Here is a 15,458-nt window from a genome sequence, read left to right as displayed (position 1 = left end):
TGCTGAACCTATGGCGCTCAAAGAAAGTTCTCTAACGTGAACTGGAGTATCTGTATTCAAGATCTCAAAAAGCCTTTCCATTAAAGTTGGTAAATATGGTAGAAGACTTTCATCTAAATTTTCACAAAACATTTCTAGTGCATAAAACATACGATCAACTGAAGGTGGTTCTTTCTTTTCTTGCTTAATATGCGCGCATATTTGACCAAGATATTCAAATAATACTGGCAACAATTCGGAAGAATATTTTGAAATATCTGGTTGTAAATGTTCAGAAAATTGCCCAAGAGCAAAAAGTGCAGCATTTCGTACCACAGGAATAGAGTCACTAATTCCTTGACATGTACAACGTAAAAAGGATTCAAGATATTTAGTGCGAATATATTCTGAACAACCTTCTGCTAATACTGCCATTGCTAGGTATGATGCTTTTTTCGCATATACATCTGAACCTTGCAGGCTAGGTTCTATATATTGTAACTATGAAAGTAGAATTACAATGAAATATTAAATCTTTGTCTTACAAAAGATATTATATAAATAATTTAAAATATTTTAAATCATACCAATTGAGGAATTAACTTTTCTGGTGGCAAATGAAGTGCAAGTAAATCTAAAGTTTGTGTAGCACAAGTTACAGGTGTATTGTCTTCATTATAACCAATAAAGTAAACTTCATCATTATCATCCTCAGGTCGTGTAGACATAAGATTAAACAGCATATCTGTAAATTTATGTTAGCAAATTATATTATTATATATGTTCAAAAATCTATCTAGGATATTAATATATCTTGCCTATAATGGGTTCGACAAGTTTATGTTTGATTATGGCTTTCTTCTTAGTTCTAGCTAACCAGCCAATAAAGCCAACTGCTTTCACTCTGAGAGCATCATCTAATGCTTTGTTGCCAGTAATAGCAAGACACATATTAACAAGAGGTTTAACATGTGGTGCTATTACAGAAATTGCATTTTCACATAATTCATCTAATAATTCGAAACATTCAATAGCTTTAACTTCATTGCTAGTAGTAAGAGATTGGATTGTAGTCATTACAAGTGGCATCATTTGATGATAAGCATTTACCATCTATGGAAATAATTTATTATTGAACATAATTTAATGATATTTTTAATAAATTTTTAATTATCATCTATAACTCACCATTTGATTACCTTTAACTAAAGGAACAAGATTCTGCATTATCCGTAAAACATAATATGCTACAGGGTTTCCTAAGTCTTGTAAACTATTCAATGTTTGTCCCAAGAGCATTGCAAGTGATGTAGCATGTGCCTGATATGCATCAGGTGCAATTTCAGTCATAACTGATAAAGTATAAGTTCCCAACTGTAATATAATTATATTTTACAAAAAACAGTCACAAAAATATTTAAAATAGTTACTATTACATGTTATACCTCTTTATCCATTAAATTGTCACTAGTAACTAGTTGTTGTACAAACTGTAAAACTTCTGGCCATCCATTATTAGGCAATTCGTGTTTTACTATTACACCTATTAATTGTGCAATTGCATTCTTGACAAATTTTTCTGGTTCATTCACTAATGCCTAAAATAATAATAAAAATTATGTGGATTTTTAGTTAAAATATAGTTTACAAAATAATGAACATTTTACCTGTAAAATTACTGTCTTAAATTCATTACGTATATGTTGTGGCAATTTTAACCAATGTTTTCCTTTATAGCGCTTTCTAAGTAATATAACTCCATATTGTCTTATCTAAATATAGATTGTTTTTTGTTATAAGAGATTCAGAATACAAGAAAAACATTTCTGTATTAAAAATAAAAACCTGTGGATTTGTTGATGATACAATAAGTTGCCATAATGCCGGTATACTTTCTGGTTTCTTAAAAGCTTCTCTAAGTTCTGCTGTTCCCTGTGAATATTGTATTAATATAGTATTTACTTATGTGAAAATCTTTTTAACATCAAAAATTATACTATTAAGTACGTATGATTATTCTTAGTTAATAAAGAAATTGAATCATATGAAATGTGTATTAAAATGTCAAAAATAGCTATAAGGAAAGAAATTTAGAAAAATAAAATACTTAATCAACTGTACAAAGTAATTTATAAAAAAATATAGTATTTTTTGTTAAAACACATAATGTGGATTAAATAAAATAAATTCGACCTTGCTTTAAGTCATTATCAATAGGAGCAAACACGTGTTTTGAACACTACAAAATTTACTTCTATTATGGAGTATTACTTCTTTAGATGTACCTGTTGAATTGATGCGTTATCGGCTACAAGTAATTTCAGTATTATTTCTTCCATTATTGGTATAGTATTACTAAACAAAATATATACTCAACAATATTTCCGAACAAAGTAGCCGGCTGTCTACTACCGCTTTTCTGACCTGTTGGTGATGTCCTTATGATACTTTAAAGCGCATGTGCAACATTCTACCGATAAGATAGTGAACAAAATTTTTTTAGAATCAATTATCTCAATCATAGATTAATTTAAAATAAATAAAAAATACAGTCTATGATGGTATTAAGTCTTATCAAGAAATTATTTTGATAACTGAAATAATTTGTTCTTTCTAAATTAAAGTATTACTGCTACAACTCATGAAATTTATGTAGTGACTGTACAAGATACGAGTTCTGTAGAGGGCATCTCGAGCAGTACGTTTTACCAAGTGAATACAAATTTCTAGTTACAGAAATTTGAAAATCTATTAATTATTTCCCTTAAAATGTACGTGAACAATACTATATATTCTCGTCGAAATGCACAGGCGTACAGAAAATGAATTATTCTGTAAATTTACAAATCATTATGATAGAATTGAAAATTGCAAGTAGAATCAATCTAAGAGAAGGTAATTTATTGTAAACAATTAATATTAAGATACATCTTAATATTGGCAAATTAATTTTATCTTAATTTAAGATTGATCTTTTTGTTTTCATGTCTGTGCAGTGTAAGAGCGTTTGTTCCGACTTTGTCTAGCCTCGAATCGCGTCGAGCAGTTTATTATTTTAGAGCGAACCCCTTCCTCTTATATTCCTTTTCTTCCTCTATTCCTCATTTATCCTTTTTTCGATTCGAACTCTCTCTGTTACTTCTCTGTCGTAAACGTTCCGATACGGAGATGCCTTGAGATAATGCAGAATTCTTTGGATCGAGGTTTCAAAAATTCACGTACGCATTAGTTCGCAGAAAAAAGTCAATCATTATTAGAGTAATATTTTAAATTATACCTCTTTGTTATTCTTGTTATTTTTTTTTGTAATTTAATTAAAATTTACTACATTTTGAATAACCTAGAATAATAAATATGACTAAAAATATTTTTATGTTCCTTGCAGAGTTTTAAGGACCAGCTCTTCATTTCGATTTATGTACACTGAAAGTGGATCCTCATAATTGCCTTAAGTGGATGCTCATTAATTCAAGTATAACTTTACCTTAAAAAATCTTTCTGAATAGGGGTACAATTATCAGGTAAGATGGAATAAGATAAATAGAGTTATTATAAATAAAAGTTATGGCAAATAGATAATATTCGTTCTTAGTAGTAAAATTATGAAACAAAAATCTGTTAGTTCACCAGATAACAACTGTAACAAAAAATAGACTGATAATTTTCTTTTATTGGATGAGAAAGTATCGCAGAAATAAGAACAGCATGAACCACGGGCAAAGATGACCTGTCAACAACGTCATTGAGTAACTTCTCTTGCACCTCGTGCATATTCGTCGTCTGTCTTACGTGCATTCTGGACGACGCAGATGAGAAGTGGTTCTTTTCGTACCACTTTAGTATCTGGATCGCGTGTTATTAATAAAAAACAGAAAATTGACTGGTAAACACGTCAACGAAACGGAATAAAATATTAAAAATCTTATTTCATAAGAAATTTTGATAAAAAATAACAACATTAACAATTAATTTATAATACTACTAAGGAAACTTGGTGAAAGAAACTTCAACTTTTTTTTATAAAGAATGGAGCAACATTTTCATTGCAAAATCTGACATTCGAATATATCTACCTCACAGGAAAATTGAGTTAACTTAATACATTCAAGGAGAAGGACGGATCTTTGGATCAGCAGGGAGAGAAATCTTAATGCGAAATTAATGTCGGTTATGAATCTGTTTCGTGTAAGCCAATACCACATGCGATCAGCCATCTCGCATAGCGGTCTCTAATTTATTATATAAGCAATCTCGTGCCTCTTGATTCTCTAATTCGATTCAAGGAAATCACCAATAGATAGCAAAGCTTGAATTCGTGAAACAAAGGGCTATCTATTTGTAAATGGTGCAATGAAGTTCATCACTGCATTTATATCCAAATATATTACAGCACAATATATTTTATCGAAATCATGCAATGAGTACATTGAAGTGTATTTATTATATACTTGTATAAGTATACTTGGATTTAATTTCTTGATTCATTTGTAAATTTTCCAAGCGCTTATTTTCTCTCCTGTTTCTTTCCTTTGACCATGATAATGAAATCTGGACCGAATGTCACAGCATTATTTTTGGATTTGACAATGAGATCGATAATCAGGCTAAGTTTCCGCGGAAAAGCGTAACATGTGATTTATAAGAATGCCGGTAAAAGGAGCCGACACTATTTGAACACGTGACGAAGAAGAACGTGCGAGGAAACTTCATATTTCTCAAATAAGTGCATCCCGGCTGGTCGAAAGGAACGTCCAACTTGTTCTTGTCATTTTTATGGCAGGGACCGACAACAAGCTGTTTCAAAAGAAATCTGTCGCGCATTACTACTACTAGAGAACGTTACTATCGCTCACGACCATATTATCTTTTTTATAACCTTCCTGCGAAGGATCTAGAGCTACTGGCTCCTCTTTGAGTCCTCCAAGGGAACAGCGGAATCTTTGGTGCTTGGCCCTTTTTATATCCTTTTTTCTTTCGACGAAGAAAAAGAATGAAAAGACGAAGTAAGTTTCTAAGATAGTAAAACCCTCTTATTTGAATTTGTTCTTTTTTAGCAAAGAATTATTAAAATTGTAAAGGATTTTGTTAAATTTTATTTGAAATAAGAAATGATTAAAGTTGTCGAAATGTAATCGTAAGAATTTTAATAATAGAAAATTTTGTTGAACTAAAAGACACTATGCTCCAAGCCGTCTGGTGAACGAAAGGAGTTCTTGGAATTGATTTATGAAGAGAAATAAGGGATTAGGAAAGAGAGTTTGTGCTATCAACAAATGCTTTATCGTCACCGCAAAACCATCGTGTGACATCATTAATATTTAGCTCTCTCTGAAATACATCATCGGCAGTTATAGATTGTCTTAACTCGCGGAAGTATTCCAAAACCGTAACATACCATCATCGATTCTTTATGTACGATAAAAAAGCGTCAACATGATTCAAGCAACAATGAACTTTCTTCTTTCTTTCATTTTTAACAAAGAATAGTTTGTTTACATATATCTTCGATTCGCGGCGAACGACATTAATTAGTAACATTTATTCGCAGCTATAAATATAAATAAAACTTCAATCTACACTATTATCGAAGCGACCATTTAAAAACAGATTTCTTCTTTTCTTTACAACTTATACATCCGCACTCAAATAGATTCATCCGCGCTAGAGTTTCGATCGTATGTCTTACTAGATTCTTCTCTATAGCACTGTTTCGAAATTTCGTTACCACTAACGTTACAAATAGTACGTTCTTTTGCTTTGTTCCAGATTGACACACGTTCACATACTGTATTTGATCTGATCATAGTACATCGTCGTCGGCGGTGCCGTCGTCGTGTGATGAATGTTCGAAGAAACTGTGCCAGGTATATTTGATATACTCAAACCACCGATATTGCTCAAGTTAAGTGAGCCTAGAGAGCTTAACGAACTCAGGGTAACTGATCCGCTGGGATGGCCAAAGTAGGATGGTTTACGATCAATAAGTCCACCTCCAGAACTGTTGGAATTCGAGTTTGAACATTGCATCTTTATCCCTGAAACACAAAGAAAAATTTTGTATTCCACAAATGTTCTAACTTTTTGAAACTTTGCAGTTAAGTGCTGTTTCTGAATGAGTGAACTTCAAAAAGGTTTAATGTAGGGGAATAGGGCCACACATGGAGAAACTAGAAGAAATGAAGAGGAAAAAGCGAAAGACCTCACGATACGAAATCAGTCCTTGTATAGGTACGATAAATCTGAATCTCTGGCAGCTCTCAAGTAGTTCTTCTTCAAGTATGCACTTCACTCGTGTCTCAACTCCCGTCTTTGTCTCTTTATTTTTCTCTCTTACTTGTTCATTTTTGCTTTACAGATTTTCCTATGCACATTTTACGTATTTACAAAAAATATAAAATTCTTCCGCTACTCTCTAAGTATGATAAAAAGAGAAGAATACGAGAGAGTATTGTTTTATCTGAAACATATACGAAACGTATCAGTAGAGAAATAATAATAAAGTAATGGTAAAGCTGATCCTGGAGAAAATGTATTAAAATCGTTGAGGGCGATTAACGCGTTGCATGCTCAAAGGCGAAGCATTTTGATAGCAATTGGAATTCGGTTTAATTCCAGATCGAAGGCAAGTGTAACGAGGATTTTAAAACAGCATCGTGTGTGGTCTGAATCTGCCGTCAGTCAAAATCTCTGCCGACCTCTCCACCTCCGATGAATTCAAAGTTTTCTGACTGTTCAAGTAATCTATCCCTCTCGTACACGCGTATTTCTTGTACTTTTTCCTTTCCTTTCTAGCGAGACACATTCGAACGTCCCGCCGAAATACAGTGTTAGTAAAAGAAGAGCACAGAAGCGGTTTCCTGAGCGAATATCAGCGGCCGTCGTGCCAACAACGATGCCATAGTCGCGGAGTAGAGAGATCGCTCCAGAAATACATCCCGAGACCAGGGTAAAAGAAAAAGAGAAAGAGGAAAACTGGGGCCTACTGAGGCGTCTGCAGATTGATTTCGTTTACACTTTACTGACTGAACGAGAAAAGAGAAGGAAGAGAAGGAAGAGCAACTGGGGAGGAGGGTGCGTGGGTGGTACGTTTATCCCTTGTCGATGCCACGGTGTATCGAGGTGGAGAGAAGGAATAGATTGTACTTATAACGCGAGTGCGTGAATGAGAATGATCTGTTGATCGTCATAGCAAATATCATCGATTCTGGCATCATTTAATCAAAGATATTAATCCCTTTAATTGAATTTTTAAGTTTAGACGAAATATTATTTAATAATTGCTTTAGAATTGGATGTAGTATTTATAGAATCAGATCAAATGTTACAGAAGATTACTATTTGAGGAAATTCTTCATTCATTATCGTACGAGTAGTCAGGTCTACATCGAGACTACGAAACCACAGACTGAAGTCGGTTCTGTGGAAAGGTTTAATAAACGGATCAGTTAGTGTTTGAGGCAGCTACATTCGATGTACTTAGATTAAAGAACATCTTGTTTACCTCACTTGTAAATGTTTACGCGATAAGCGATTTGAGACCTCACTTACCAGCACGTGACTACCGGTATCTAATACAAGAAAAAAATCATGTATTTTCGTTCAGCACGATCATTTGTTTATCGCACGACTGGACGTAGTAAGCTTTTGCATTCACGAAATTGATTCATTCATAAACGAGATAAACATAATTCAACACTCTAGAATGTTTTCCTCGATACATTACTCTACCATAGATCATTTTTGTAACACGTGCTACAATATTAAATAGTTAATATCAGACGTTCATTGTAATGTAAAGAAAATGGCATACACTGTATGGCGCCATAAAATTTCCCTTCATAGAGAAATATTCGTATTATGACATAGCTGGTGATTCAATAAATTTCTGTGAATGTTTCACTGCTGACGTTTAACGAGTGTATAATTACCGGCTCTCTGTTAACTGTCCTGGGTTTCCACGCTAAATTAATCTAAACCAGAGGCACACCGAGATTTTCTGTCACGCCGCGTTACACGTGTTATGTTACGAGTTACGAATTACGACTGCTCGCATGGGCGTGACAGGAATGTCACCTCAGCTAATAGGTGCTGTCAGCTACGGTGATTTCGTGTCTGTCGGCATCGCGCGAAGAGTACTTTCGACGATGTTATTAAACGGAAACTGACTTTTAAATTTACTCGTCCAGGAAGTTCCTTTCTAAATATTTGTTTACACTTGTATACAATATGCAATTATCAATATTTATAGCTAATAAGTCGATATTAAAGGAACCACGAATAATGGTAAAATATTAATTTTTAAATATGTAAATTTTGAATAGGTTTTTAGAAATTGAATTTCAAATTTAAATCTCATAGCTTTCAATTGTATGACTGTATAATGCGTCGGAATACTTTTTGAACAAGTATTGTAAAGCTTTACGATGGCCGGCGCCTGTTAGGTCGTAAACTGTGCGATTTTCCACATGGCCCTCCAACTGTCATGAATTGTCATTGTTGTCTTCGGCTCCAAAGTCTTGCGCTAGTCTCACGATTCGATTTGAAGAGAACAATAGATTTCTGGGAACATATCTACCTTGAACCTTAATGATACATGCAATCATCCTGCCTACTATGTACCTTTTATATTTTAAAAGTAGTTCTCGTTTTCTGTACACGATTATTTGATCCAATATTTTATACTGTGTAAATAATAGGTTCATTTCTATTAGGTAAATTCTGTTAAATATTCTGTTGATCTTCTGTACTATAAAATACATAATTTTACCTATTTCTTCCATGCTTATTGTATTCGTATACAATTGATGTAATTTAGCAAATTAAACTAAATGGAACGCACCATTATCCGTTACAGGTGTCTGGCATCCACTGTGCGGTGAACTGACGTTTCCTACGGGACTGCTGTTACCAGCCTGTTCCGGAATTCCTTGCATGGTAACGTTCACATTACTTCCAGTATTATTGACTCCGGCGAGTCCGTAACCGACGTAATAATCTTGTCCAGGTGCTTGAGTGGTCGGCGCGGGATTAGAAGGGCACTTATAGGTCATCATAGTCTCATTCTCCTTATAAACCGTCTCTGGGTGATGCTGTTGGTGATCCTTCACGGAGAAGCCGTCCGTAGCTCTGTATGACAATTGCTCCTGACTCCTCGCTGCATATCCAGGTTCACTTTTAAACGCCACTATTTCTCCGTTTCTGTATACCGATGGTTCTCCAGTCTTGTACGTGACTTCCGTTGTCTTGTATGTTACTTCCGCTATAGGTGGAGTCTTATACGTGGCCTCAGGATAGGCCCAATCCGCAGAGACTGCAGCACCAGGTGCGTACATCGCGTATTCTTGATAATTCTGATACTGATTTTGATATCCATTGGCGTATTCCATGCCCCCAGGTGTTAAATTCTCGTATCCAGGTGTCTGAACGCTCACTGGACCACTTCCAGAGAAGTACTGGGGATACTGAGGTTTCAAAGCTTGACACTTGCGACGGAAACCCCGCGGTCGTCGCCGAAAGCTTCCTTCCTCAAACATGTACTCTGTTGATGGATCAATTGTCCAATAATGGCCCTTTCCTGGTCTTCCTAAGCCTTTTGGAAGCTTGATAAAACACTCGTTCAGACTCAAATTGTGACGTACTGAGTTTTTCCAACCTTGATAAGCGCCACGGAAGAAGGGAAAATGTTGCTGTAAAAATGAGTAGATTTCTGAAAGGGTTAATCTCTTCCCAGGACTTGATTGGATCGCCATTACGATCAGTGCTATATACGAATAGGGTGGCTTCTCCTGGCGGCGTGCTCCAGGCTTTCTTGGTAACTCCGTGCTGGACGAGTTGCACATCAGCGGGTCTAAACTTTGATCCTGATTCAGATTGTTAGTCATCGATAAGTTCGTTCGAGGAACCACGGATGTGGAGTTGGAATGGGCAGCGGTGGACTGATCTTGAAGATGCAGATTCGAGTCAGTCTCGTTCTTCATTGTGATCCTCGCGTTGTCCACGTTACTTCCGCGAGGAGTCGATGGGATGATCACCGTTTGATCCATGGAATCCGTGACCACTCGTCACGCGGTAACCAACATTCTAAAACTTAAACTATAGTCTATTCACTTCACCGTAGGTCGTAAGCAAATACCTTAAAAAGCTAAATTGATATAGCTTTATTCACAATCGTTTCATAAATCCCAATGTAACGTATGCTAGGACAAATATGATATAGGAAGATATTAATGAAATGTCAAGTATCCTTCGAGAGCAACTATGCTTCTACTACTTGTCACTCGCGTCACTCGACCAATTCCTCTCACTCCTAATCGAAACTCCAAATGATCAGTTCGCTATATTTATTATTTATGTATGCTGCGTTGGTCGTTCTTACACGTCGTGGACGAATTCGCGTGGCGGCCACGCGTTTTCGCGCGTAATCACAATAAGAAGGAAGAGGAAAGAGGCCGTTATTTACGTGTGCCCGATGTAAATTGTTTGCACGGTGCCGAACGGTGGGGTCAATTATTTAGACTTGCCACTTGGCAGACGTTGCGCTGATGCGCCGCTAAGTGTTTTCGGATGACTGGATCTCGGGATCAACTCCGGACTTGGTGGAAGCTTGGTACGTCGCGATGACGCGAACCACGCCGTCACGAGCCAGCCTTGTCTTCGGTAGGCGTGATGAAGCATAGGGATGTGGCCTGACTCTTCATTGGTCAACGACCAGTGTACAATATTGAAGCTTTCGTTCACGACCAATGGGAGATGCTTTTGAATACGATGTCACGCCTAATGGAAACAAGCTCCAGATACTAAGAATGACAATCAGGTACGCTGTGATCACTTGATGGGAGATTGTAATGGAAAAGATTGCATAACTTTCGCCATTTTCGCTGTTGCAGACAAATCTCGGTGATGATTACTGGATAGCATCGATTTAATTATCAACGCTGAAGAATTGAGGGAGAAAGTTCCGTATTAATGATAAATGGATACGAATGGAGTAAAGTACTCGATGGAGTAGAAAAAATTACATCTTTGGTCTATGTTGCCATTACCTTAATGAGTTGAATTATATCTGCCTAGTAGAAATGTTTCAAGATGTTGCCTTTGGTGAGATATCTCATGTTCAAGTAAAGTGGATGAACGTGGTATTTTGCACAAAAATTACTAATTTATAGATAATTCTACAGTACCTATATGGCCATCCAGAGTTAACTAGGATGCTCCAATTTGTTCTCTTGTATATTGGTCCTAGGTATTTTTGTTTGTATTAGGTATAAACACTTTGATTAGTTTTTAAAGAATGCAGATATCTAGAAAAGTTCCAAAAATATTGCACGTCACACACTCCTGCATCTACCTCAGCAAGACAAGTATACTATTTTAATTAATTGGAGCAATAACGAATGGTCATTCTTTCGTCTAGAAGTATAATTTTCTGATTTCAATAGATGCTTCCAATGACGACTATACGTGAGCAACAGCTTTTACAATTTCAGAAGTCGGGTTTGTAGACGAAAAAGCTCGAAGACACGATTGGTCCACCTGTTAACCAACGAGATGTTAGAGTTACGCTCCGCCCGATCATAGAACCGCCCTTCATTCTCTGTTCCAGGCTTCTCTTGGAACTTGTGCATCATCAATTATCCTGAAATTAGTGTCGATTATCTGGAAATTTTACCCGTGATGTCAGTTTCCGACAGATCTTGGACGTCATCGCGAACTTCCGTTCGTAGAATACAAAATGTCGGACTTTTACCATTATCCTTTTCCATTCTCGTCGAATTGAGAACAAATATTATAAATTATGTTATTAACATTATATTATAAATCGTGCGTAATATATTTGCATCGACTTCCACATGAAATGAAAACAAATATAATTTGAATTTTCTTGCCCCTTTACGTCTAATGTTACGCAGTGGCAACCACTTAAAGTGACTTCGTTAATTCTAAAACAAAAATTTCATCTTATCATGTAAAAGTAATATTCATTACTAAATGGAAAAAAATGTTATGAATCTCCTTTATTCAGATTAAATTATTATATAAACACGGAAGATTTAAACTATAGAATTTTTACATACTGCCTATAATTTTAAGCGCTCCATTATCGATACTATAGTTAATAATATATGTCACTTTTCTATTTAGAAATCCAAACTCTCTTATCATGGTGTTCTCTATCCGTAGCAGAGTCATAACAGTCCACTTGTCAATTAATTCGTTGATCGCAGTCAATTGAAGAAGAACGTTTATGCATCGGAATACGTGACGGGGTGTCAAGTAACTGGTCTTGAAAGAACTGGAGATCGACACTAGGGCTTATCAGCAAGACTTTAGGTACGTGCTTAACTGTGTTATGATCCCCAAATGATTTCATCAGTACCTATAGGTCTCTCCATTTAAAATTTTAATCAAACATTATAAGAAACTCCGAAAAAAATTCTTAGTCTTATCCAATCTTAAATAATTTTAACATTATTAATCCAAAAATAAACGTACATGTATAACAATGTAAATATCGATGAAAATTTGTTTTTTGAATTTTGTAATTACAGCCATGTAAAATGTGAAATCGAAACCGAAATTCAATCAAAACGAGGGACTAAGTAGTGATCAAAAATGAAGAACAAACCTGAATATTTTCAGGCAACAGTTTACCCTAGTAACTAAATCCCATGAAACAAGGAAACCTGGGAATGGAGTATCGAGAGGGCAATTATTTAATGTCATCCAACGTCTCTCCGGCGATATCGTACGCCCTGTACTCTTTAGACCACGAATTCTCAAGAAGTTTGTTTGGCTTACAGCGAACGATCCGACGAAAGAGAAGCGTCACGGCCATCTTGTCTTTGCCTACTTGAAACCCTGCAACGTGTGTTTCGTGGTTCCCTTAACACTTTGCCATACAATTCAAAATGATTTTTGCTATTTGTTTCTTTTATAAATCCAATAAGAATTAATAATTAATAAGAACATACTCTTAAGATATATTTAGTAGCTAAGAGTAAAAAATGTTCATTATACCTTCACCGAAAGTTATATTTTTCGAGATTTGATTAATTTTGAAATTATTATGAACAATCTAAATTTTAGTTCAATTCAAAATATTGTAGCTCTTACAATGTAGTAGAGGAATTAAAATACTATAGTGCTCTTTCAGACATGTAGGACATTTAGCAGCGGATCACGTGCCTTACGGGTTGAAAGTGAAGTACTAGTCCTTCCAGAGACCACCCTCTGGAGATAGTGGCGCTTAGAAGTGTTTACCAATTTACTGCTTCCAAAATTCCCCGTGACGTTTTCTGCGACAGCTTCAAGTGGCCCTTGGAAAAAAATCTAATTGAGACCTTTGAGTTATCTGAGAAATGAGGAGAAAGCACGTTAAAATGTAGACTAAAGTGTCTACTACTACGTTGCCGAAAGAAAATCACTATCTATGGAAGAGTTTAATAATTATTATGCACCATAAGAAAATAAGCGTTTTAAGCCTGTCTGATGTCCTTTGAAGGCCTCAGAACGACCCATTCTTCCTTTACCAATAAACAACGCGACTCTCGAGCTGAATTGCGACAGTTCCGGATCAGTTTTTTTAAGATAAAACGCGGTACAGGGTGCCGACGACCAAGACCACCCGAAGAAAACCCGTTTCAGCCGCACGTGTTCCCGCAGGAAAACCGCAGACCGGAACCAGACATTGCGACTGCCGATCTCACGTGCACGTTACGTACTTTCTCGTCTGTTTACATCCGGTGGCGTAGCCATTTCGAATTTTCGAGCGATACGCTTTCTATGGGTAGCAAAAATATTTGAAACTTCTAGTTTCAACCAATTTTTTGCATATCCTACAAATTTCCTAGTAATTGTATAATACAAAAAAAGCATTGTGTAACTCCGTTTGTTTGTGGATCTTCCATTTTGAGATTTATCAAGAACAAGTTAATTTTGGTTTCACTGTAATTAGCCAAACAGCTCCACTGCTTCCAATAGATTATCTGCCCAAACATGGTAATCATCAGCCTGAAACTATTCACATTTGTAAATTAAACTATCATTAAAAATCGTATCACAATCGAATTGATAATAGCTGCTTTTTCTTAAAATCTTATCAATTGCATTAAATATTAGATAATATTATAACTGAATATTTTACACTACAAAACTCCAAACGTAGGTTTCTGTGAACAAGCTATGCTTGAAGTCTGGAGAATAAATGTTCTTCCACTCTAATCTCGAATATTTCAAGAGATGTCGAGTAGAAGCATTGCTTCTAGCTCGTAACATTAGCTAATTCGTTCGCGAACTTCCGTTTCGATTCTTCGGCAATTTACGCGATCCGGCTGCTTGACGAGGCCGAAGTTAGAGTCTCACTGCTTGTGGAGAACACGTGAGGCTCTGACGGCCACCCAAGCGGCCATCAGTCGTGCCGACGATATTCTCTGTTTACACAATACCGTAATTTTATACCGCTGATCGTGGGTGCACGTTACGATTCCTACGTCCCTGTCGCATCTTCAACCCTTTGCTCAGCACTAGATCTGTTCGCGTACCTGTACAATCTAAAATTATTTCTCCTTAGACTATTAAATATCCTATAAATCAGATTGATATTTTAGAGAATGATTATTTACAATTATAAATATTTACTTGTTAATGTGCTGTGAGATAACAGAAGATATATTGACTATAATGTGTATTTGAATATATTAGTTAATCTGAGGTGAAAATTCGGCTTCCTTTCAGGAAACGGATATCTTTTCTCTAGTAACGTGTCCATGTTTTGATTGGGTCTTAAACTGTATCCAAGGCAAACAATTTTGTCTCTTCTCTCTTTTGTTGTGCCTCGTCCCGGCCGCGAGGGAACGTGACGCCTGGTAAATGGAAGGGGTAAAATGGAGCAGCACGTGGTTGCCATACTCGGCGCCTTGCGGTTCTTCAGTACCCCAATAATGAATTTAAAATCAGTTTGTTAACCGAAATGAACGACGAATGAATTCAGAATTGACGTAGTAATATCTAATAAATGTTTTTACCTTCTAATACAGCTAATTTCGGTATTTATGAATAAAAGATCTTTTTAAAGCTGATTTTTGTTGTAAGAACGTTTAAGATATTCCAATTTGCTATCATTTCCATCTATATAATAGTTCAAAATGCGAGTGTCACCACCCAGGTCGTTTCTACTTGATGACTACATGCTTTTCCCACGAGGATCCTTCAGGCGCTATAGACAGTGGGTGGACTGTTTTCACCACTTCAGAAAATCGAATCGCCTTCAAGTGACAGAGGCAGGGTGAAATGTACAATGTCTGCGTTGGAGGTCACGAGCAAATCATCTACGGATCGATCTATCCAGAAGCTCGTAAATTTCCGTCGACCGCTGTTTCGTCCTGGTTTCTTCGAGCACCGTATAGTTCCCTTGGATTTCTGCAGTCCATCCTTGGCGTACAGTGTCTGGATAGTGTTTCTTTTGCGTAAGATCAGGCTCG

General features: G+C 36.1%; 2 protein-coding genes across 2 annotated transcripts in view; both read right to left on the bottom strand.

Moving 5' to 3' along the window:
- LOC108552645 (importin-4) overlaps positions 1-2,406 on the bottom strand; it is a 4,841-nt gene extending 2,435 nt beyond the window's left edge. The window contains exons 1-8 of the mRNA XM_017907293.1: positions 2,265-2,406; positions 1,825-1,911; positions 1,647-1,751; positions 1,425-1,577; positions 1,168-1,353; positions 798-1,092; positions 567-724; positions 8-480 (exon numbers count right to left, since the gene is read on the bottom strand). Coding sequence (XP_017762782.1) covers positions 8-480; positions 567-724; positions 798-1,092; positions 1,168-1,353; positions 1,425-1,577; positions 1,647-1,751; positions 1,825-1,911; positions 2,265-2,318 — 1,511 coding nt within the window. The 5' untranslated portion in view covers positions 2,319-2,406. The remainder of the gene's footprint in view (positions 1-7; positions 481-566; positions 725-797; positions 1,093-1,167; positions 1,354-1,424; positions 1,578-1,646; positions 1,752-1,824; positions 1,912-2,264) is intronic.
- Positions 2,407-5,757: 3,351 nt separating this feature from the next.
- On the bottom strand, positions 5,758-10,023 carry LOC108552665 (forkhead box protein E1). Its single transcript, XM_017907316.1, has 2 exons — positions 8,819-10,023; positions 5,758-6,014 (listed from the first exon to the last, which is right to left on the bottom strand). Exons 1-2 carry the CDS (start codon positions 10,020-10,022, stop codon positions 5,758-5,760), a joined length of 1,461 nt encoding a protein of 486 aa, XP_017762805.1. The 5' UTR covers position 10,023.
- Between the last annotated feature and the right edge of the window lie 5,435 nt (positions 10,024-15,458).

This window comes from Eufriesea mexicana, unplaced genomic scaffold, assembly GCF_001483705.2.
Source record: "Eufriesea mexicana isolate 0111107269 unplaced genomic scaffold, ASM148370v2 scaffold7569, whole genome shotgun sequence".
NCBI lineage: Eukaryota > Metazoa > Arthropoda > Insecta > Hymenoptera > Apidae > Eufriesea > Eufriesea mexicana.
Note: the sequence above shows the minus strand (reverse complement) of the source record. Positions and strands in the feature narration are given on the sequence as shown.

Coding starts and splice junctions, on each gene's coding strand:
- LOC108552665 (XM_017907316.1), bottom strand. CDS start 10,022: ATGGATCAAACGGTGATCATCCCATCGACTCCTCGCGGAAGTAACGTG. Junction 6,015..8,818: donor GACACCTGTAACGGATAATG/GTGCGTTCCATT, acceptor TTTGTGTTTCAG/GGATAAAGATGCAATGTTCA.